The sequence below is a fragment of the Euprymna scolopes genome, chromosome 46, assembly GCF_053919585.1.
Source record: "Euprymna scolopes isolate OS-2025 chromosome 46, ASM5391958v1, whole genome shotgun sequence".
Taxonomy (NCBI): Eukaryota; Metazoa; Mollusca; class Cephalopoda; order Sepiida; family Sepiolidae; genus Euprymna; species Euprymna scolopes.
In genome coordinates this window covers 157,879,572-157,904,298 of record NC_136527.1, presented here as the reverse complement: position 1 = coordinate 157,904,298, position 24,727 = coordinate 157,879,572, and the positions used below count along the sequence as shown (strand labels likewise).

Sequence of the window (24,727 nt, the reverse complement as noted above, 5' to 3'; positions counted from 1 at the left end):
TGTATGTTTTGGGAGATCATTGATGTAGATCAGGAAGAGAGTTGGTCCCAGGATGGACCTCCGAGGGACTCCAGCATAAATACTGTGGGCTTCTGATTTCTGCCCACTACTCTTATGAACCTATCAGAGAGAAATGATTTAATAATAGAGAAAACATTTCCAGCTATACCGTAGCTGGAAATCTTGTGAAGTAGGCCTTTATGCCAAACCTTATCGAAGGTCTTTGATATGTCAAGGAAGCCTTTGTTGTGAGATTCACTAATCCTATAACAATTGGCACATCTACTGTAGATCTAGCGGAACGGAAACCATATTGCATGTCACTAAGAAGGTTATTTCTGCTGAGGTGGTTGACTACTTCTTTATTTAATATGGATTCCAGCAACTTACTCATGACACACAGGAGACTTATTGGTTAGTACTGAGAGGGAGATGACCTTTCAATACAGGGCATACTGATGCGGTGTTCAAAGGTGTCGGAAAGCAGGTCTCCTTAAGACAGCGCTTAAACAGTTTTGTAAGTATGGTGTCAAGTTCTGGTTGAAGTTTTACAACACTATAATTGGAATGCCGTCAGGGTCAGATGCTTTACTGGAATCAAGGTTCTTCACTAGCTTGGCGACATCATGCACAGATATTTGTATGTTGCATAGTGCGTTGTCTGTTATAAGAGAAAATATAGGGAATTGATGGCCTTCGTCACATAGGGTAGAATTAGCTGCAAATAGATTGGCTTTGTCTGATGCTGACGAGATAACCCCAGGTCCTTTTTTACATATCACCACTTATCAAGGCGCAGTAACCACTCGAGGATAAGGGTTAAGAGTGTACAGTAGTCAATTGAATAATAGAGTAATCGTTAGTAATGGAAATTCGGTAAAATTTGTTAACTTAAGTGGAACGACTCATTATTAACTTGATTACGTTGGACTTGAAGTCAACCATATTGTAGTCAGTAGGAAAACAAAATACAGTTCCACACGCGTGCACTTCTAAGAAAGAAACTTCGTTCATGGTGTCTATGTTTAGGTTAAGGCACAGATAAAGTGTGAGGGAAATTATTGATAGTGTTTTCATCAAGACGAGTGTTTCTTGTGAAAGTTTGACGAAGAGGGATCATAGATTGACGCTCAGTCGAGCACTTACCATGAAAATAACGATAAAGAAGAGAAAAACTCGCAACAAGTTCTTCCCTCGTCTATTGAAGAAAAGGCTAAGAAAATGTTCAGTCTTGTTTTGTTTTCTTTGTCATTAATATAAGTTCCAGTAAAAAGTCATTAAAGAAAGAAAGGTACATTTTCTTTAATTACTTCATAATAAACTAACAACAGTTATTAATTTCCCTACCGCTTATTGCTTTGTAAACTGAGAACCAGAGAAAACAACGAATTCGTGGATTACATTTTACAGTAAAACACGTTTTACTTAACAGTTTAGTCTTTGTTATGATGTACTCATAGCAATTTTACTCCCTCGATGTAAGCAGAAAGTCTCACCAATTTACTAGATAATCAATGGTTCACAACAGCAATTAAAGAACATGTTCCTAAACAGAATTTTTAAAGTAAACCTCATTCTCCTAAATGGTTTACTTCTACTTTTGCAGCTGCTATTGCTCAAAAGCAGCATGCATATCACATTCTTAAATAATTGAATACCTCCTCAAAAAAAAAAACCAGGATGAAAACATAAAAATATGTCTGCGTAAACTGGCCATGATAACTTTAAGATCAATTAAAAGGCATTAAAAACTAGTTAACAACAACAAAAACAACAACAACAACAACAACAAAAACAACAACAACAACAACAACAACAAAAATGAACCACCTTTTAAAAAAAACAAAAAATTGTTATTTCAAATCACTGCTATAACTTCCTCCGCGATGTGAATGTGACAAGTAACTTTACTGCGCGCGAACGCATTATATAAGAAAAAAACAAACAAGAGTGGTCGGGGGGGTGTTACAATGAAAATATTATTTTTTATAAATCACCTTTTTTTTCACTAAAACTGACAAACATCTAAATGTGAGATTGAATAATAATTTTTTTAAATCCTAATTCATACTTTTTATTCACGTCTCTTATAAATCATCGCTGTTTTTTTTTTTACTTATTCATTTGCAATAAAAATAAACGTAATTTACTATTTAAAATCATTTTTTAAAGATATTGAATGATAATTTGTAAATGTAAAAAAAACAAAAAATGAAACTTACCTTTCATCCCAGGAATTTAATGCGAATTAAAAAAAGATCAGGTTGATTTCGATTTTCTTTTGTGTTCAAAACAAACATTTACTTTGCGTTTAAATATTTCTTTTCTATTTTTTTGTGTTCAAAACAAAAAAAAAATAGTTTTGTTTGTTATGGTATTAGTAAATTTATACAACTTTTGTTTTGTGTGTCCAATTCATTAAGAAATAAAATATATGAAAATATAAAAGAATCAAAATTAAAAGATGAAAAACATGATTTAAACGTGGAATTATTTAAAAAGAAAATCAACTGCTAAAGAACAATGGAGTCAAGGTCATCATAACACGGTGACATCATTATTTCGTTTCTCGTGTAAAAATGTTCCTTCATTAAGTGTGTCGAATTGTTTTCGTGTCACGTTTACAAAATATTTGTAAATGTTTGGGATTCCTCTTTTGTGTATCAAATTAGAGAATAACTAAAATATACGATTATAAAAAAAAAAGTCAGGTTTATGTTTTAAAACTGAACATTTTATTAGTTTTATGATTATTCGAATTGTTGTAATCAAAGGGATATAACTCCCCAAAGAATTACCTGCGCCTTAAATTCTGTTATGGCTTTATCGCACCTCCTCACCCCTGCGAGCCGGGACATTTATAACATTTCAGATAGTAGTCTCAATAATTCAAATTATTTTCATATTAATAAAATGCAAAACTGAATATTTCGCATAAACTGAATATTTGGTGAACCTGTACGAGCGTCCCGCCACGGCCACCGAGATATAGAAGGCCAGTTAACTGGAAAATGTCTGCAGGTAATATAGGCAATGTAGCTAAGATTTGTAAAAATGTCACTGTCATTATTATATGACGTAATTTAAAGAACATAAATAAATAAAACAACAGAGTTATAACACGTTAAAAAGAAAAGAAATAAGCCTAATTCGATTATTAATGAAACTGAACTTTATTCAATACAAAATATAAATATTATCTATGTAAAATTATGTAATTTTAAAGCTATATACAATCTAATACTGATAAAACTGAATTATGAATTTATGGAAAAAAAACAATTAAAGAAACATAAAACACAAACAATTTTTGACCTTCAGGAAAAGATCACAATGTTGTATCTGTTCTGATGCTACAATTCACCTTTTCTGTCCTCGGCCGGTGGAGGAGAAATTCTTCATGACTGAGAATAATTTCATTTTTGTTCCTATCCAGACTGCCCCTCATTGGGGGGGGGCTGGACTATCCCCACAAGATTATATGTTGAAATATTTAAATAACTATTACTTTTAATACAGAAATTATATTTAAAGTTTTGCTTTTCTGTTCTTCTATGTCCATTTTTTCTCACGTTTTCCATCAAAATGTGTAGAGTATTTTCATCAGTTACATGGTTAGGAATCCTATACTCCGTTATAGTCTTCATTTTCATATCAGTGCAGAAAAATGAAGTCCAAATAACTAAAATAATCTAAAAATCAGTCATACTATAATGTTAACATTGGTTAAAAACTAAGAAAATATAATAAACATCTACGATATTAAATCAGGGTGATGCTGAATTTTGAAGAGGATATCATCATCATCATCATCATCATCATCATCATCATCATCATCATCATCATCATCATTATTATTTTTATTATTATTATTATTATCATTATCATCATCATTATTATTATTATCATTATTATTTCATTCACTAGGAGTCGTCTCACAGGCCATGATCAGTGATCGCTCATTGGCAGTAACCTGTGGTATTCGCTGGAGACCGAGTGGCAACAAGTCTCACAGATTTCCAGTGTTCTCCACGTCTTGACCACCGGTACAGATGATTGCACGTTATCACAACAGCCGTTTGCCATTGATTTCTCGTTGGCATCAGTCATTGGTGTTTCCTGGAGGTTGGGTGACAAAACGCCTCCCCAATGTACCAGATTTGAACTGCACTCTTCCAGTGGAGATCTGGTTAGTACTCTCTCCCTTCGGACTTTTCATCCTTCCTGACTCTTCACAACTACAGTTTTTTTTTTTTGGGGGGGGGGGGGGCATTTCACGGGGAACGTGAACCCTGCGTGAATGGGTTTTAATTTGATCGCTGCTCCGTGAGGTTTTCTTTAAATTTCTTCGTTTATATCTCATATTTGTAATCAAGCGTGTATTTTTTTAATTTTTTTAAATTTTTTATTTCTTTGATTAAATTTGATTCATACTTTTATTTCGTGCTTGTTTTTTTATTTTATTTTCATTTTATTTTAATTTATTTTATTATTATATTTTCCACACAATTTAAAAAATTTTTTTGTTGCATTTGTTTTTTCATACATATGCAAATAATGCTTTTGGCCTTTTTTTCTACCTCAAATAGTACCTTCCAAAATTTTTTCTTGGTTAAATAAGCCAATGAAAACCTTTTGTTCCCACTGAAGAACCTTTTTTTTTATTATTGTTGTTGTCGTTAATAATAATAATAATAATAATAATAATAATAATAATAATAATAATAATAATAATAATAATAATAATAATTGTGCAGTGTACGTCCTGTGCTATATTTTAGATAGTACTGTGCTATATTTTAGATAGTATTTCCAAGTTAAATTAAATTTTCATGATGTCTTTTTTTTCATCAAATTGTTAGGTGCACGTGCAGAATAGTTAGAAACCTCCCTACTGTTCAGAAGGCTTTCTAAATAATAGCATTATCATTTCAGCATGGTGCGTACACAGCACAAATATTAAACAATATTTCTTTATATAATATACGTATGAAAATATGTTAACTAACATTTAATGTACTCTTTATTTTTAGCTCATATCAAAACTTTAATTAAAAACTGATTAGTTAATGAATTTTTAAGATGGATTTGTGTTTGTATGTCTCAAGAGAGAATAGTAAATTTCCTATTTTATTTTCCAATTCATCATGTAAATTATTTACTAATAAAATGTTATATATATATAAAAAAAAACGAAAAGTTTTAAATATATTTCAAAGAAATAAATTATACCCGGTGCTAAAATATTGAATTTATCGATCGTTTTAGTTTTAAAATAACAAAAACAACAAAAATAAAACAAAAAATAACTGCCGTGAAAAATGCTTCTAACTTTAAAATATTTGGAAATACTCACATGTCTATTATTAAAAGAACGGACTGAAGAATATTCGCATACAAAATTTGTTTGTTTTGCAGTTTAAAAAAATAAATAAAATGAAATATTCGACTTTCTTCGCTAGACATAAAAGTTCAAAAAACAAGTTCATTTATTGTTATATTTAAAATGGTCCCAACATTATCCAAAATGGAGAATTTTTTTCTCTTTGGGAGAAGAAAAAACATGCACGTTTGGACTACCTTCATAAAATAACAACACTTATTTTCTAAGGCAACGAAAAATATTTTTTATGGGCACGTGGTTGAACACAGGAAACGTTAGGCACACTTTACCTACATGTTGATCTGGTAATGACGTAACGCTGTCATGTTCACCAGCGTCCTCTCTCGGTAGCCGCGCTTATGCCCCATTTTCTTTCTCATATTTCTGTTTCCTTAAACTGCAAGAGGGCCAATTAATATTGTTATTCGGTTAAGCCAGTCTCATGTTTTCTTTTTTTTTCTTGAAAATTTTCCAGTACTTACGTATTTTGGATGCGCGCTGAAATAATGAGGTTATTATTTTGAAAGCCATTCTTAACATGGTGAGATAAGGGTAATAAAAAACGATATCGTGAAACTTTAATTTAACTTGAAAAAACCGCAGTACCAAAAATAAATTAGCACAATTTTTCAATATTTACAATTAAATATTTTAAATTTATCAGTTGCTGATTCTTTAACTGCCCCTCCCCCACCCTATGATGACTATGTAGCATCTACCCCGGAACTAATTTTGACAATGACGTTGAACATTCACCGTTTCCGGAGAGCTCCAAAAAAAGACAAAAACAAGCCGTGGCACTAAATTCGAGGAGTCTCTCGCTCTCTTTTTGCTCGCGAAAACCAGAAGAGTAAGACGCGTTACTGCCACGCTCTGTCGCTCGTGCGTGACACACCCTGTGCCGGTTCCAATGGTGAAACCACACCAAAAAAAAGAAAAACATTCTTATTATCTATTCACTCCACTCCTTACCCGAACGGCTTTTCTAAAGAAAATTAATTTATCGTTTCTTTCCAACTTAACGCCAAAAACATTTGACCAGTCGGGAAGGATTTCTTCTTTTTTTTTGGACTCAAAATAAACAGGAGTGTGATACACCAGGGCAAATAAATTTACACCTCTTATAACAAGCCAAGTCTGATTATTTGTTTTTAATTAATTTTTCTAAATATTTGTTTTCTTATTAATGTTTTTGAAAAATTAATTTTAAGTGAGCTGTTTGTTGTTTTGCCCAGCGAGCACCTCGCTTCACTGGTAACCCCTTTTTTTCGTGAGAATTTGGCAGCACATGCAAGGAATTGTGGATATTATCAATAAGGAAGAATTACCTGTAATCACACAAGGGAAATTTCTCAGCGACCACGCGCATACCGAATGACGTACATGTCGACCTTAGTGGCACATCGGTTTTTCTAGGCGTAAAGGATCTCATGGAGATTTTCTGCGGTCATCGTTCTCTTCAATGCGTTCCCCACGATGGACAGTGAGGCGCTTCCTTCAACGACGGCTACTCAGGCTATTTTGAGGATTCCTCCTTTTTGGACGCACGATCCAACATTATGGTTCGCACATGTAGAGGCCCAGTTCTACACGCAAAGGATCCTGAGCGATGTGACGAAATTCAACCACGTGGTGGCCACATTAACGCATGAAGTAATGGCGGAGGTTTGCGACCTGATCATGTCACCCCCTGGATCGATCAGCTACGATTATTTCAAATCAGAATTGATTCGTAGGACAACCGATTCACAGCAGAAACGCCTTCGTCAACTTCTCATAGAAGAAAAACTCGGAGATCAGAAACCGTCTCAGTTACTCAGACGTATGAAGCTGTTGATGGGTGAGAACTCACTACCACCGGACATACTTAAACAACTTTTCGTCAATAGACTGCCATCGAGTATTCAAATGATACTCGCCTCTTCGAATGACTCCACAACCGTTGAGGAGCTAGCAGACCTAGCCGACAAAATTATGGACGTGACCGTTTCCATAGCCCCAGTTCACACGCACAGCTCTAACGATGACCTGCCTAATGTCGCAAACCTCTCCACAGATATAACCGAGGAACTAGAGCGACAGGCTCAAATGATTCACGACCTGAGTGAACAGTTACGTGGCCTCGAGCTCAAACCAAAAATGCATAAGCACCCCAATGAGCAAGTAAATCCCCGGCGATTTAGCAGCACTCAGAACAGCGGTGGGCTCTGCAAGTACCACACGCGTTTTGGTGAAAGAGCTTACCGATGCCACAAGCCATGTTCATATACAAAGAAACGTCTCTCGGGAAACGCCCAGGCCAGGCAGTAGGAGCGGCAGACACTCCTGGCAAGAACAACATTCGTCACACCCTGTACGTGACTGATAGAATCACTGGTATACGATTTCTCGTTGATACCGGTGCGGAAGTCAGTATCATCCCTAAGAAGTTCATGAAAGAGAAGCGTCCTCAATCAAACCTATTTCTACACGCAGTGAATCACTCCTCCATTTCTACTTACGGAGAGACATCGATAACATTAAATCTTGGATTACAGCGTGCACTATGTTGGGTCTTCATCGTCGCAAAGCTACCCGTTCCGATTTTAGGGGCAGATTTTCTGCACCATTTCGACATCCTTGTAGATGTCAAACATGGCAAACTCATTGATAATAACACTGGACGTTCTGTGCAAGGCATAATCAGTGGGTCAACCGAGATCAGCCCAGTTATACGTAAAGACATCATGGATCCGTATACAGATTTGCTGCGAGGTTTCCCGGAATTAACTCGTCCTATGTTTAACCGTGACAAAGTTAAACACGATGTCACTCATCATATCCAAACAAGGGGACCGCCTGTGAGCATGCACCCGTGCAGACTTAAACCCGATCGTTTAAGGGCGGCTAAACAAGAATTTCAGCACATGTTGGATTTAGGCATTATTCGACCCTCTAATAGCAACTGGTCATCGCCACTCCACATGGTGCCAAAAAAGTCAGCCGGCGAATGGCGCCATTGTGGAGATTACCGCGCACATAACAGTCGCACTACTCTTGACAATTAACCTATTCCTCATCTGCAAGACTTTTTTAACTCGCTTCATGGAAACACAATGTTCTTCAAAATCGACCTTGTTCGCGCGTACAACCAGATTCCCGTACACCCAGAGGATGTTTCTAAGACTGCGATCACAACTCCTTTCGGCCTTTTCGAATTTTTACGCATGCCCTTTTGGATTACGTAATGCAGGGCAATCTTTTCAATGCTTTATCGACACAGTTTTGCGAGGACTACCATTCGTCTATGCATATATCGACGATCTCCTCGTGTCAAGTGCATCAGATTGTGAACACTTACAGCATCTGCAGCAGTTATTTCACAGATTGACAGATTATGTCAAAAAAAAATGTTAAAAATGCGAGTTTGGAGTTTTTCACTTTCGTTTCTTGGCCATTTAATCGACAAAGAAGGTATCCGTCCCCTCCCAGAGAAAGTCCAATCTATAGTCGATTACCAAGCTCCCACTTCACTTCGTAAACTTCGAAAGTTCCTCGGTTTAATTAATTTCTATCGACGTTTCGTGCCCCATTGTGCTGAAATCGCTCAGCCATTGACCGACGTACTCAGAAATAAAAACAAAAAAAAATGAGACGATTACATTAAGCGAAACGGAATTACGTTCCTTCGATAGGGTCAAGCAGGCATTAGCAGAAGCGACAATGTTGGTTTTTCCCCGTCCAGATGCACCCCTAGCTTTATCCGTCGATGCATCCGACGTTGGAATTGGAGGTGTACTGCAACAATTAGTGGATAATACTTGGCAACCACTAGCTTTTTTCTCAAGGCGTCTTCAGCACGCTGAAACCAAATACAGCATTTTCAGCAGGGAACTTTTGGCCGCATACTGCGCAGTTAAACACTTTCGTTATATTGTGAAAGGATCCACTTTCACGCTTTTTACGGATCACAAACCGTTATCGCATGCTTTGCTTGCCAAGCCCGGAAAACACTCACCCAGGGAAGCTCGCCATTTGGATTTCATATCACAATTTACTGCGGATATCAAGTATATCAGAGGGAAGGAGAACGTAGTTGCAGATGCATTGTCGAGAATGCACATCGATGCCATTCAAGCGATTAACGGAATCGACCTTCACCAGATCGCCATCGACCAACGGGATGACGAAGAACTAAATCGCTTACGTCACTCCGAAAATCTAACTTTCAAGCAAGTCCCAGTACCTTGTTCCAACGAGACAATATGGTGCGGTGTTTCGAACGGTCATGAACGCCCCTATGTACCCCTTAAGCATAGGCGAGCTGTCTTCTTTCAATTACACAACTTGTCACATCCTGGCATTCGTTCCACGCAGAAGCTGGTGACTTCTCGTTTCATCTGGACAGCCATTAACCGAGACGTTCGCGAATGGACCAAGAGTTGCGTCCCTTGCCAGAAATCGAAAGTACAGAGGCATATTAAAAGTCCCCTTGCTACCTTCGCAACCCCTGAGACACGATTTCAACACGTTCACATAGATTTAGTGGGTCCACTCCCACATTCGAGAAACTGCACATACTTATTGACTTGCATCGACAGATTCTCTAGATGGCCTGAAGCCATCCCCATCGCAGATATTTCCGCAGAAACTGTTGCCCGAGCCCTGGTTACACATTGGATATCGCGTTATGGTGTGCCTCACACCATCACAACCGATAGGGGCAGACAATTCGATTCCTATCTTTTTTCTGAGTTGTCTCGCCTACTGGGAATCAAACACATAAGGACTACCTCGTACCACCCGGCGGCAAACGGCATGATCGAGCGCCTGCACCGTCAGTTGAAAGCAGCTATTAGAGCACATTCCGACCCTAACAGGTGGACAGAGTACCTCCCCTTCATTCTATTAGGCATTAGATCCACCATAAAAGCAGATATTGGCTTTACGCCTGCCGAAATGATTTACGGAACAACGCTGACTCTTCCTGGACAGATGGTCGCACCGACCACTCCTACACGCATGCCTGACCCAACAAGTTATACCTCTCGTGTGAGGGAATACTTGGCGAAACCTTTTAACATTGCCCCGAGAACACAGAACACACGCACTCACGTCTCCAAAGACATACAATCGTGGACTCATGTGTTTGTTCGGAACGATGGAGGCACAGCTCGACTGCAAACACCGTATTCCGATCCCTTTAAGGTATTGAAACGCTACTCAAAGTTTTTCGTTATCGACATTGACGGAAGACGAGATTCAGTCAGTGTTGATCGCCTGAAGAAAGCTATTCTGGATGACGATGTGCTAGCACACAAACGGACACAAAACACTGCAGTTCAGAACGGAAACTTCGATTCACCAGTAAGTACAACTTCTACCAAATCGGGCAGATTAGTGCAACGTCCTCATCGATTTGCTGTGTATACCCAGTGACTTTTCCACTTTCTTTTGTTCGACATACTGTCTAGTAGGGGGGTATGTAGCGTCTACCCGGGAATTTATTTTGTCAGGACATTTGAACAATTCACCGTTTCCGGAGAGCTCCGAAAAAAAGACAAAAAAGGCGTGGCGCCAAAATTCAAGAACTCTCTCGACCTCTTTTTTGCTCGGCACCCGAAGAGTTAAGACGCGTTACTGTCACGCTCCGTCGCTTGTGCGCAACAGCCGCAAAACACTTGTGCTGATTTCCCATTGATGAAACAATACACAAAAAGAAAGAAACACATTCTTATCTTTCCTTCAGCTCCTTACTCGACGCATTTCCTAAAAAATTAATTTCCAACGTGACGTCAAAAAACATTGAACCGGTCAAGAAGGATTTATTTTCGGACTAAAAATAACACGAGTGAGATATTCCAGGCAAATGAATTCACATCTATTACAAAGAGCTAAGTCTGATCATTTGTTTGTTTTTAATTGATTTTTCCAGATGTTTACTTTCGTCTAAATGTTTTGAAAAATTAATCGTAAGTGAGATGCTCGTTGTTTTGCCCAGCGAGCACCCCGCATCAATATAAACTGCAAGATGTTTGTATTTTAGTTTCAAGAACCGTCGAAAGATGTCGCTTGTCAAGGATCGATAACTCTTCCTTTTCGAAAAGTTAGTGCAAACTTAAAATATATTTTTCTATATTTTTAGATACTCTTACATAATTTGACCCGAATTCTCGTGAATTCCCGTCAAGCATGGATCGGACGAGACCTGCAATCATCGGTATCAGCCGAGCGTCGTAACCTTTCCCTGGCAATTACTTTATAAATATTAATCTTTAATATTTATAATTTACTTTAGTTTTGCCGTCTTGGATCATTTTGGTAAACTTAACTGTAATTCATTTGTCCAAGAATGTTAATATATATATATATATATATATATATATATATATATATATATATATATATATATATATATATATATATATATATATATAAACAAGTAGGGTGCAAGCAAATTACTGAATGTTCTTAGATATCGATTTTTCTCATATTAACATCTGAGTGTCGTAACATTTTACAACATTGCGGTACTTCTCTATCAAAGGAGGTGGTAATACATGGGAGGGCGGAAAACATGCCAAGTAAAACCAAAAATGTGATAACGCGACACATGGCTGAAATGCGCAAACAAACTAGAAACAGGTACTACACTTTCATCGTTAGTCGTTGATTGCATGTAAAACATCAGGTTTATGTCTGGAATTATAAGTTAAGGTCATCGTAAAGATAACGGAATCGAATCTGATAAAAATAAGTCGCAATTTTCATAATGTAATCATGTGATTATTGTTTTGTTTCTTGTTGGTTCAAATCTAGTTTTTGTTATTTGATTGACTTCAATTCCTTCCTTTTTGAATTGTTTATGTGAAATATTCAGTTTTGCATTTTTTTATATTTGGATTATTTGGATTACTGTTCTCATCTTGGATGTAAACAGTAGTTCGACTAATCCAAATCATAATGAAATGTTCAATCTTTTACACGAGGAACAAAATAATGATTACACCGTTTTACGATGAACATAAGTTCTTTGTTCTGAAGCAGTTGATTTTTTCTTCTTACGATAATTTCACGTTTAAATCGTGTTTTTCATCTTTTAATTTTGATTCTTTTATATTTTCATATATTTAATTGCTTAATGAATTGGACACACAAGACAAAATTTGTATCAATTTACTAAAGATTATATCAAGAAATCCTAACAAACAAACAAATTTTCTGCGTTGGACACAAGAGAAAAACGATTTTTTTTCGTATTAAATTCCTGGAATAGAAGGTAAGTTTTTTTTTTTTTTTCACTTTACAAAAATATTATTCAACAACTTAAAAATAATCTTAAATATAAAAATAAGTTTATTTTTTTATTGCAATCCAATAAACATATTGGTTTCTTGAATAAAATATATATGAAATGTGACCATGTGGGTCCTGGGTCAATGTCAAGTTTCTTTCCAACTCCTCAAAAAACTTTAAAATGATGACTTTTCTAGGTTTTCAATGATGCTGAAAACGAATACCGCATGTAAATTTGGGGCAGATAAGTAGTTTTCATGATATGAAGAAATTATTTTTTTAAAAAGTGTGGGATCATTGTCTTATATAATTATTACGTAAAAAAAGCATCCGCTTTATAATAATTTCGTCATATAAAACAAATTTGAAAATGAAAAAAAGTGAACGAATCTCTTAGTAAAAAAACACCGCCGGTGTTTGCGGGTGCTGAAAACGAATATGACGCTGAAAGTTAAGTAGCTAAATTAACTGAAAGTTAAATAGCTAAATTCTTCTTAATAATTGCTTTATGATATGAAGAAATTACTAAGTGACCAAAAAGTGGGTGCTCATTTTACGTAACTTTTATATAGGAAAGTGATTCCCACTTATTGAAAAAGTGATTTCTTCATATCATGAAAACTACTTATCTGCCCCAAATTTAAATGTTATATTCGTTTTCAGCATCACCGAAAACCTAGTCAAGTTGTCATTTTAAAGTTTTTTGAGGAGTTGGAAAGAAACTTGACATTGACCGAAATGTGTTTATTTAAGTAAAATTTAAATATTAAAATAAGTTTACAATATGAAAGGTAAGTTATTTTTTTACACTTTAAAAAAATCCCATTCAATAACTTTGTAAATAATCTGAAACATTTTTTTTTTGCAATCTTCCTCCAAAATATTGATTTTTAAAATAATATTAAACATTAAAAGGTTTAATTTTATTGCAATCCAATAAAAGTATTGGTTTCGTCAATAAAAATGTGGGTACTCATGCAGAGAGTGATCCGTGCTGAAATAATAACACTATTTAAAAAGCTATTCTTAACATGTGGAGGGGGGGTCTATTCTGTACTTTAACCTTACAATTGAATAACAAACATATCATAAAACTTTAATTAAAGTTGGAAATACGATTTAAAAAATAGCGCGGATCACTCTCTGCATTAGCACCAAAATGTGTTTTTTTAAGTAAAATTTACGTGATTTTTGCGAAAATCTTATGTTTACCATAAACAAAATAATTTGATTTGAACTTGGTTGAATTGTTAAACAACTGAACACAAAAACTGCTTTTTTCGGTATTTAATTGTTTTATTTGGTACTAGTGCACTTATTGATCCGTGCTGAAATAATAACGTTATTATTTTAAAAGCTATCCTTAACATGAAGAGGTGAGGGTGTTTTGTACCTATTCTGTACTTTAACCTTACAATTGAATAAAAAAAAACATATCATAAAACTTTAATTAAACTTGGAAATACGATTTAAAAAATAGCACGGATCAGTAAGTACACTAGCACCAAGGTTTTTTAAATTTACCTGTTAAAACAATTAAATACCGAAAAAAGTTTTAAATTAAATTATTTATGTCAGATATAAGCATTTTCCCCAGAAATAACACACGTTTTAGTAAAATATGTGCATTTTTAACAATACGATTTAAAAATAGCGCAGCTCAGTAAGTGCACTAGCACCACCTATTTAATATATATATATATATATATATATATATATATATATATATATATATATATATGTGTGTGTGTGTTTGTGTGTGTGTGGATCACTCTCTGCATAAGTACCCGATATAAAATAAAGAATGTGCAAGTGGACTTCACAGTCGGCAGGGGTACTACTTGGGGAGTTGGGCAACAAGATGTCAGTTCACGTTACACTTGAACCTCTGCATGTCAGTACAGTTGGGGAAGCAGGAAGCCAGGAGAGAATTTTTAAGTCTATCAGTTCTGGGAAAGAAACAATTAGAGTAGAAGGCTTTCAGACATCTAGGGATCTCTACTGTGTAGGGGTGGAACTTTGCTGCTTGTCAGATTTGTCGGGGGGATTTTCATTAAGGGGGTACAATAGCTTGTAGTTCATCAGATCATCCACCATTAAAATACTTGTAAAACAAGCAGAGGGATACAAAAACTCAATATGTAATATGTAATTAAATAAAAAACTAAATAATAATCCTAATCATATGAAATAATATTTAATTCAATAAAAAACTCAATAATTATAATTATATGAAATAATATTTGATTAAACAAAATACTCAATAATAATCATAATCATATGAAATAATATTTAATTCAATACAAAACTCAATAATAATAATTATATAATCTTGTGAAATAATATTTAATTCAACAAAATGCTCAATAATAATGATAATCATATATAATAATATTTAATTCAATAAAAGCTCAATAATAATGATAATCATATGAAATAATATTTAATTCAATAAAAACGCAATAGTAATCATAATCATATGAAATAATATTTAATTCAATAAAAACTAAATAATAATGATAATCATATGAAATACTATTTTATTCAATAAAAAACTCAATAATAATGATAATCATATGAAATAATATTTATTCAATAAAAAACTCAATAATAATCATAATCATATGAAATAATATTTTATTCAATAAAAAACTCAATAATAATTATATGAAATCTTATTTATTTAATGATAATGATAATCATATGAATTTATGAATTTTATTCAATAATAATGATAATCATATGAAATCTTATATTATTCAATAAACAACTCAATAATCATGATAATCACATGAAATAATATTTAATTCAATAAAAATTCCATAATAATGATAATCATATGAAATAATATGTAATTCAATATAAAACTCAATAATAATGATAATCATATGAAATAATATTTAATTAAATAGAAAACTCAATAACAAGTATAATCATATGAAATCATATTTAATTCAATAAAAACTCAATAATAATGATAATTGTATAGAATAATATTTGATTCAATTAAATATCAATAATAATGATAATCATATGAAATAATATGTAATTCAATAAAAATTCAATCATAATGATAATCATATGAAATAATATTTAATTCAACAAAAAACTTACTAATAATGATAATCATATGAAATAATATTTAATTCAATAAAAAGCTTACTAATAATGATAATCATATGAAATAATATTTAATTCAATAAAAAACTCAATTATAATGATAATCATATGAAATTATACTTAATTCAATAAAAAACCCAATAATAATGATAAGCATATGAAACGTTATTTTATTCAATAAAAACTCAATAATAATGATACTCATATGAAATCTTAGGTATTCAATAATAATGAGAATCATATGAATGTATGAATTTTGTTCAATAATAATGATACTCATATTAAATCTTATTTTATTCAATAAAAACTCAATATTAATGATAATCATATGAAATAAGATTTAATTCAATAAAAACTCAATAATAATGATAATCATGTGAACTAATATTTAATTAAATAAAAAACTCAATAACTATGATAATCATATGAAATCATATTTTATTCAATAAAAAAACTCAATAATAATGATAATTATATGAAATAATATTTTATTCAATAAAAACTCAATAATAATACTTATCATATTAAATAATATTTTATTCAATATAAAACTTAATAATAATTATAACCATATGAAATAATATTTAATTCGATAAAAAAACTTAATAATGATGATAATCATATAAAAAATATTTAATTTAATAACAAAATTCAATAATAATAATAATCATATGAAATAATATTTAATTCAATAAAAAACTCAATAATAATTATAATCATATGATATAATATTAATTCAATAAAAAACTCAATAATAATTATAATCATATGAAATAATCTTTTATTCAATAAAAACGCAATAATAATTAGAATCATATGAAATAATATTTAATTCAATAAAAAACTCAATAATAACGATAATCATATGAAATAATATTTTATTCAATAAAAAACTCAATAATAATCATAATCATATGAAATCTTGTTTATTCAATAATAATGATGATCATATGAAATCTTATTTTATTCAATAAAAAACTCAATAATAATGATAATCATATGAAGTAATATTTAATTCAATAAGAACTCAAAAATAATGATAATCATATGAAATAATATTAAATTCAATAAAAACCGTAATAATAATGATAATCATATGAAATAATATTTCATTCAATAAAAAAAATCAATAATAATGATAAGTTTGTGATCGTTTGACTTGTTGATCTAGTGTTAATTAATTCACTGTTCAGGTACCTCGTTATTATACATCATCCTATTCCAGTACCTTTCACTTCAAGGCTGTAGACGTGGAGCTCTACTCTGTCCGTTTTCATTGCCTATAACAATTCACTATAAAATCTCTTAAAACTATATTCCTTAAAAATAAGAAACAGAATAAACTTTCTAAATATAAAACCGTTTTTAGAGATTTATTATTAAATGTGCTGATCTTACATGTGATTATGTTTTAAAAAAGATGTTAAGCTGAATTAGAGATGAACAGATATTTTTCTTCATTGGTTTGGAATAATAGGATTGACACATTGAGAAATACACGAGAAGAAATAGAAAATGTAATTGTCCCAAGCAAGGAAATTATCAATCTATATGTGGTAGTTGTATTGTTATAAAATGTTTAGTTAAAAATCAAAATGATATAGTTAGGTTAAATGTTAGTGTATGTTAATAATAATTTAAATATTTGTCTTACTAATATTAAATATAAAACATTAAACTCGCTTATAAGTTAAACGTCTATGATTACAAATAATTTTAACGTTCAGATGAATTAAGAATGAACAAATATTTTAAAATAAAACATTCCAACGCAATTTTTCACTATTTTCCTTTTAAACAGTAGAAGCCTTACAAGCATAAACAAAGGAGAATGGTTGGATTTTGATGTGTGTGTGATTGGTTGGGAGTAAGCACGTTGGTGCAGTGTATATACTTGAGACTTTTTCAGAAGTCTAAGACAAATATCGTCTTGGTAGTTGCACGAAGCCATATTTGTCACCAATAAGCAATACATATGGTGACCTTAGCTTTGTAAACGTATAGGATACTCTTATGTAATTTTCTAGCAAGGTTTAAGCAGGCTTTATAATATCTTTTCTATGTTAATTGTGTATTAAAAATTATTAAACACCAATTTTGTTTTAATCAATAATTAAAGATTAAATATTAACTCGCTGATGAGTTAAACACATGTAGTAACAACAATTTCTATGTTCAAATGAATTAGCAATAAACGGATATCCTTAAACAATTTATACATTTGAATAATATGCTTTAAATTTGAGAAATATATACGGAAAACAAGTAAAACTAATAAAAAATTAATGTATAGATTTTACTTTAGGTGTTACATGATAAGGGGTGTCCCCTTTTCATGTAAGTATAAAAATAGAGAGATTTAGTTAAAATGAAAATGAAATAGCAATAGACGAAATTCAAACCTCGTAATTTAGGTTTAGAAATAGATTACGTGTGAGAATTAGAAAAGGGAATGTAAAGCAAACGATTGTTTAGAATAGAGATAAAATATTTCAAGAAAAGAATGTGCACTGTCAAGTTTATTATGAAAATTTAATTGAAAGAATGCAGCTATAAGATAATGTTTTTAACATATTGGAAAAATAGGTTACTGAGTATAGGTTAAAATTCCTTTTGTAGAAAAAGGAACAGTTTTGGACACGCATGTCCAGAACACGTGAAAGAAGGCACATGTTTTAACATGTGTATGACGTCATGGAAAATAGAAATGTCTAGAGATACTTAGAAAAACTTTAGAGTTAAAAAAGGAGAAACTGGGAGAAATTCAGAGAGACAGTCACTTGGAAATTTAATATGTGAAGCTTTGAATACTTGATGATGAAAACCACGGCCGGTCGTGAAGAAATAAACCCATCATGTGTTTTGATAAAGCTCGTCTTTGTGTTTGTGATTCTACCAAAAAGGTAAAGTGAAAATTGTATTATATGTCTATATATCTGTCTTATAAAATGTCATTACATACACGTCTCGACATCTCATATCGACAATGTGAACTCTACATCTAATATCTACACTAAGACTGAACACTATCTCCTCACTCAAAGAGCTTCTCCTTCTTCAACACATCTAAGCATGAATATTTTAATATATAGGAATCATAACATGAACAATCTCTCTCTCTAGGTCTTTCAACATCCCTCTTAATAAAACTGTCTACACGACATCACTTGTAATAAGACTCTCTCTCAACGACAAACACTCTAATAAGACTCTTTAAAAGCATCATTTATAATAAGACTCTCTTTTAATGAAACCCCTATAAAACATAGGTTTCCCAACCGAATTAGTTACATTTTTTGCATTAAATAAGTCTCTTTAAATCAATTGTCGATTGTTTTGATAAATTTACTGATATTCGTGCATGTGCTTTAGTAAAGCAAAAAACTCTGATGAACGTCGATATATTTCTCTCATAACAATCGTAAATATTACATGACCATTTTCACCTTGTATATAATGTATATATTCAATAAACATATCTTAAAATTGCAACGGTTTATTTCTCTCATAACAATCGTAAATATTACATGACCATTTTCATGTTGTATATAATGTATATATTCAATAAACATATCTTAAAATTGCAACGGTTTATTTCTCTCATAACAATCGTAAATATTACATGACCATTTTCACGTTGTATATAATGTATATATTCAATAAACATATCTTAAAATTGCAACGGTTTATTTCTCTCATAACAATGGTAAATATTACATGACCATTTTCACGTTGTATATAATGTATATATTCAATAAACATATCTTAAAATTGCAACGGTTTATTTCTCTCATAACAATGGTAAATATTATATGACGATTTTCACGTTGTATATAATGTATATATTCAATAAAAAATATCTTAAAATTGCAACGGTTTATTAAACTCATAACAATGGTAAATATTATATGACGATTTTCACGTTGTATATAATGTATATATTCAATAAACATATCTTAAAATTGCAACGGTTTATTTCTCTCATAACAATCGTAAATATTACATGACCATTTTCACGTTGTATATAATGTATATATTCAATAAACATATCTTAAAATTGCAATGGTTTATTAAACTCAATAAAAATGATTTACATTTTCAGAGCATATGTAACTTTATTAAACATTAAATTCACATACATATTATTTAAATTACTGCGTCTTACACGTGTTTCATTGCATAAACCATAAAAATCATCAGACTTTTCATTCATCAAAGAAGAAAATGTTCATTTTTTTCTTGGTTCAAAAAAGAAACGTAATTTTTAAGCGAATTAAAAAGGTTTAAAAGATATAAATATCCCAAAGCAAGTAAAAAAAGAAAGTTAAGGAAAAGTAATTTTAAAACGAATTAAAAAGGTTTAAAAGATATAAATATGCCAAAGCAAGTAAAAAAAAAGTTAAGGAAAAGTAATTTTAAAACGAATTAAAAAGGTTTAAAAGACAGTAATAAATCTACTGGTTATAGACACAACATTAATATGCAGAACAAAGAAGTTGTTCGGAGACCATGAATTGAATAGGCTAATTTTACAGGTAATATTTAAAATCATATTAAGCATTTTTTTGGCTCAAAAGGGGAGCCCTACACCACGATCAGGAAAGGGTTATAATGGATGCTCAAGACGAGGGATTGATGAGCAATGCATTCAAGAAAATGGCAAGTATCAGTAATGACAACAAATGCAAGTTCTGCCATACAGAATTGGAATGTGTGAGTCAGCATTAATATGCAGAAGAAAGAGAGAAGATTAGTTCGTAGACGATGAGTTGAAGAGTTGAATTTCACAGGTCATATTTAAATTCATACTAAGCTTTCAACATTAATACATTTTAATAATTTATACTATTAGAAGGTGAAAATAATTAATATGCAGAAGAAAGAGAGAAGATTAGTTCGTAGACGATGAATTGAATTGTTGAATTTCACAGGTCATATTTAAATTCATACTAAGATTTCAACATTAATACATTTTAATAATTTATACTATTAGAAGGTGAAAATAATTAATATGCAGAAGAAAGAGAGAAGATTAGTTCGTAGACGATGAGTTGAAGAGTTGAATTTCACAGGTCATATTTAAATTCATACTAAGCTTTCAACATTAATACATTTAAATTATTTATACTATTAGAAGGTGAAAATAATTAATATGCAGAATAAAGAGAGAAGATTAGTTTGTAGACGATGAGTTTAATAGTTGAATTTCACAGGCCATATTTAAATTCATACTAAGCTTTCAACATTAATACATTTTAATAATTTATACTATTAGAAGGTGAAAATAATTAATATGCAGAAGAAAGAGAGGAGATTAGTTCGTAGACGATGAGTTGAAGAGTTGAATTTCACAGGTCATATTTAAATTCATACTAAGCTTTCAACATTAATATATTTTAATAATTTATACTATTAGCAGGTGAAAATAATTAATATGCAGAAGAAAGAGAGAAGATTAGTTTGTAGACGATGAGTTGAAGAGTTGAATTTCACAGGCCATATTTAAATTCATACTAAGCTTTCAACATTAATACATTTTAATAATTTATATTATTAGAAGGTGAAAATAATTAATATGCAGAAGAAAGAGAGAAGATTAGTTCGTAGACGATGAGTTGAAGAGTTGAATTTCACAGGCCATGTTTAAATTCACACTAAGCTTTCAACATTAATACATTTTAACAATTTATACTTTTTGAAGGTTAAAATAATTAATATGCAGAAGAAAGAGAGAAGATTACTTCGTAGACGATAAGTTAAAGAGTTGAATTTCACAGGCCATATTTAAATTCATACTAAGCTTTCAACATTAATACATTTTAATAATTTATACTATTAGAAGGTGAAAATAATTAATATGCAGAAGAAAGAGAGAAGATTAGTTCGTAGACGATGAGTTGAAGAGTTGAATTTCACAGGTCATATTTAAATTCATACTAAGCTTTCAACATTAATACATTTAAATTATTTATACTATTAGAAGGTGAAAATAATTAATATGCAGAATAAAGAGAGAAGATTAGTTTGTAGACGATGAGTTTAATAGTTGAATTTCACAGGCCATATTTAAATTCATACTAAGCTTTCAACATTAATACATTTTAATAATTTATACTATTAGAAGGTGAAAATAATTAATATGCAGAAGAAAGAGAGGAGATTAGTTCGTAGACGATGAGTTGAAGAGTTGAATTTCACAGGTCATATTTAAATTCATACTAAGCTTTCAACATTAATATATTTTAATAATTTATACTATTAGCAGGTGAAAATAATTAATATGCAGAAGAAAGAGAGAAGATTAGTTTGTAGACGATGAGTTGAAGAGTTGAATTTCACAGGCCATATTTAAATTCATACTAAGCTTTCAACATTAATACATTTTAATAATTTATATTATTAGAAGGTGAAAATAATTAATATGCAGAAGAAAGAGAGAAGATTAGTTCGTAGACGATGAGTTGAAGAGTTGAATTTCACAGGCCATGTTTAAATTCACACTAAGCTTTCAACATTAATACATTTTAACAATTTATACTTTTTGAAGGTTAAAATAATTAATATGCAGAAGAAAGAGAGAAGATTACTTCGTAGACGATAAGTTAAAGAGTTGAATTTCACAGGTCATATTTAAATTCATACTAAGCTTTCAACATTAATACATTTTAATAATTTATACTATTAGAAGGTGAAAATAATTAATATGCAGAAGAAAGAGAGATTAGTTCGTAGACGATGAGTTGAAGAGTTGAATTTCACAGGCCATATTTAAATTCATACTAGGCTTTCAACATTAATACATTTTAATAATTTATACTATTAGAAGGTGAAAATAATTAATATGCAGAAGAAAGAGAGAAGATTAGTTTGTAGACGATGAGTTTAATAGTTGAATTTCACAGGCCATATTTAAATTCATACTAAGCTTTCAACATTAATACATTTTAATAATTTATACTATTAGAAGGTGAAAATAATTAATATGCAGAAGAAAGAGAGAAGATTAGTTTGTAGACGATGAGTTGAAGAGTTGAATTTCACAGGCCATATTTAAATTCATACTAAGCTTTCAACATTAATACATTTTAATAATTTATATTATTAGAAGGTGAAAATAATTAATATGCAGAAGAAAGAGTGAAGATTAGTTCGTAGACGATGAGTTGAAGAGTTGAATTTCACAGGCCATGTTTAAATTCACACTAAGCTTTCAACATTAATACATTTTAACAATTTATACTTTTTGAAGGTTAAAATAATTAATATGCAGAAGAAAGAGAGAAGATTACTTCGTAGACGATAAGTTAAAGAGTTGAATTTCACAGGCCATATTTAAATTCATACTAAGCTTTCAACATTAATACATTTTAATAATTTATATTATTAGAAGGTGAAAATAATTAATATGCAGAAGAAAGAGAGAAGATTAGTTCGTAGACGATGAGTTGAAGAGTTGAATTTCACAGGCCATGTTTAAATTCACACTAAGCTTTCAACATTAATACATTTTAACAATTTATACTTTTTGAAGGTTAAAATAATTAATATGCAGAAGAAAGAGAGAAGATTACTTCGTAGACGATAAGTTAAAGAGTTGAATTTCACAGGCCATATTTAAATTCATACTAAGCTTTCAACATTAATACATTTTAATAATTTATACTATTACAAGGTGAAAATAATTAATATGCAGAAGAAAGAGAGAAGATTAGTTTGTAGACGATGAGTTAATTAGTTGAATTTCACAGGCCATATTTAAATTCATACTAGGCTTTCAACATTAATACATTTTAATAATTTATACGATTAGAAGGTTAAAACAATTAATATGCAGAAGAAAGAGAGAAGATTAGTTCGTAGACGATGAGTTGAATAGTTGAATTTCACAGGCCATATTTAAATTCATACTAGGCTTTCAACATTAATACATTTTAATAATTTATATTATTAGAAGGTGAAAATAATTAATATGCAGAAGAAAGAGAGAAGATTAGTTCGTAGACGATGAGTTGAAGAGTTGAATTTCACAGGCCATATTTAAATTCATACTAAGCTTTCAACATTAATACATTTTAATAATTTATACTATTAGAAGGTGAAAATAATTAATATGCAGAAGAAAGAGAGAAGATTAGTTCATAGACGATGAGTTGAAGAGTTGAATTTCACAGGCCATATTTAAATTTATACTAAGCTTTCAACATTAATACATTGTAATAATTTATACTATTAGAAGGTGAAAATAATTAATATGCAGAAGAAAGAGAGAAGATTAGTTCGTAGACGATGAGTTGAAGAGTTGAATTTCACAGGCCATATTTAAATTCATACTAAGCTTTCAACATTAATACATTTTAATAATTTATACTATTATAAGGTGAAAATAATTAATATGCAGAAGAAAGAGAGAAGATTAGTTCGTAGACGATGAGTTGAAGAGTTGAATTTCACAGGCCATATTTAAATTCATACTAAGCTTTCAACATTAATACATTTTAATAATTTATACTATTAGAAGGTGAGTCAGCATTAATATGCAGAAGAAAGAGAGAAGATTAGTTCGTAGACGATGAGTTGAATAGTTGAATTTCACAGGCCATATTTAAATTCATACTAAGCTTTCAACATTAATACATTTTAATAATTTATACTATTAGAAGGTGAAAATAATTAGGATACACATCATTAAAAAAATTAAAAAATATATACGAATAAATAAAATATGCTAAAAAAGTTGGATGAAATAATTTGTTGAATGCTAGTAACAATTTCTTGAATTAAAAAAAATTAAGAAATTATTTTATAAAAATTAAAATAACTACTAAGAATATATAGAATAATAAGAAAATAATGTATATGGTATACAAATATGTATTACCAGACGTTAATTAAAAAAATAAAATTCTGATAATCGATTATTACAATTGCTGATATCATTTGTATAATAAA

At 31.0% G+C, this 24,727-nt stretch overlaps 2 protein-coding genes across 2 annotated transcripts; both read left to right on the top strand.

The window, feature by feature from the left end:
• The first annotated feature begins 6,859 nt into the window (after nt 1–6,859).
• Nucleotides 6,860–7,693, top strand: LOC145270250 (uncharacterized). The gene has a single exon (XM_080125888.1). The coding sequence runs from the start codon at nt 6,860–6,862 to the stop codon at nt 7,691–7,693; it is 834 nt and encodes a 277-aa protein (XP_079982014.1).
• A 2,487-nt stretch (nt 7,694–10,180) lies between these two features.
• LOC145270249 (uncharacterized) lies at nt 10,181–10,801 on the top strand. Its single transcript, XM_080125887.1, has one exon. It carries the CDS (start codon nt 10,181–10,183, stop codon nt 10,799–10,801), a length of 621 nt encoding a protein of 206 aa, XP_079982013.1.
• The last annotated feature ends 13,926 nt before the right edge of the window (nt 10,802–24,727 follow it).

What these genes read in the sequence shown, in the direction of transcription:
- LOC145270250 (XM_080125888.1), top strand. Translation starts at nt 6,860, where the DNA reads ATGGACAGTGAGGCGCTTCCTTCAACGACGGCTACTCAGGCTATTTTG.
- LOC145270249 (XM_080125887.1), top strand. Translation starts at nt 10,181, where the DNA reads ATGATCGAGCGCCTGCACCGTCAGTTGAAAGCAGCTATTAGAGCACAT.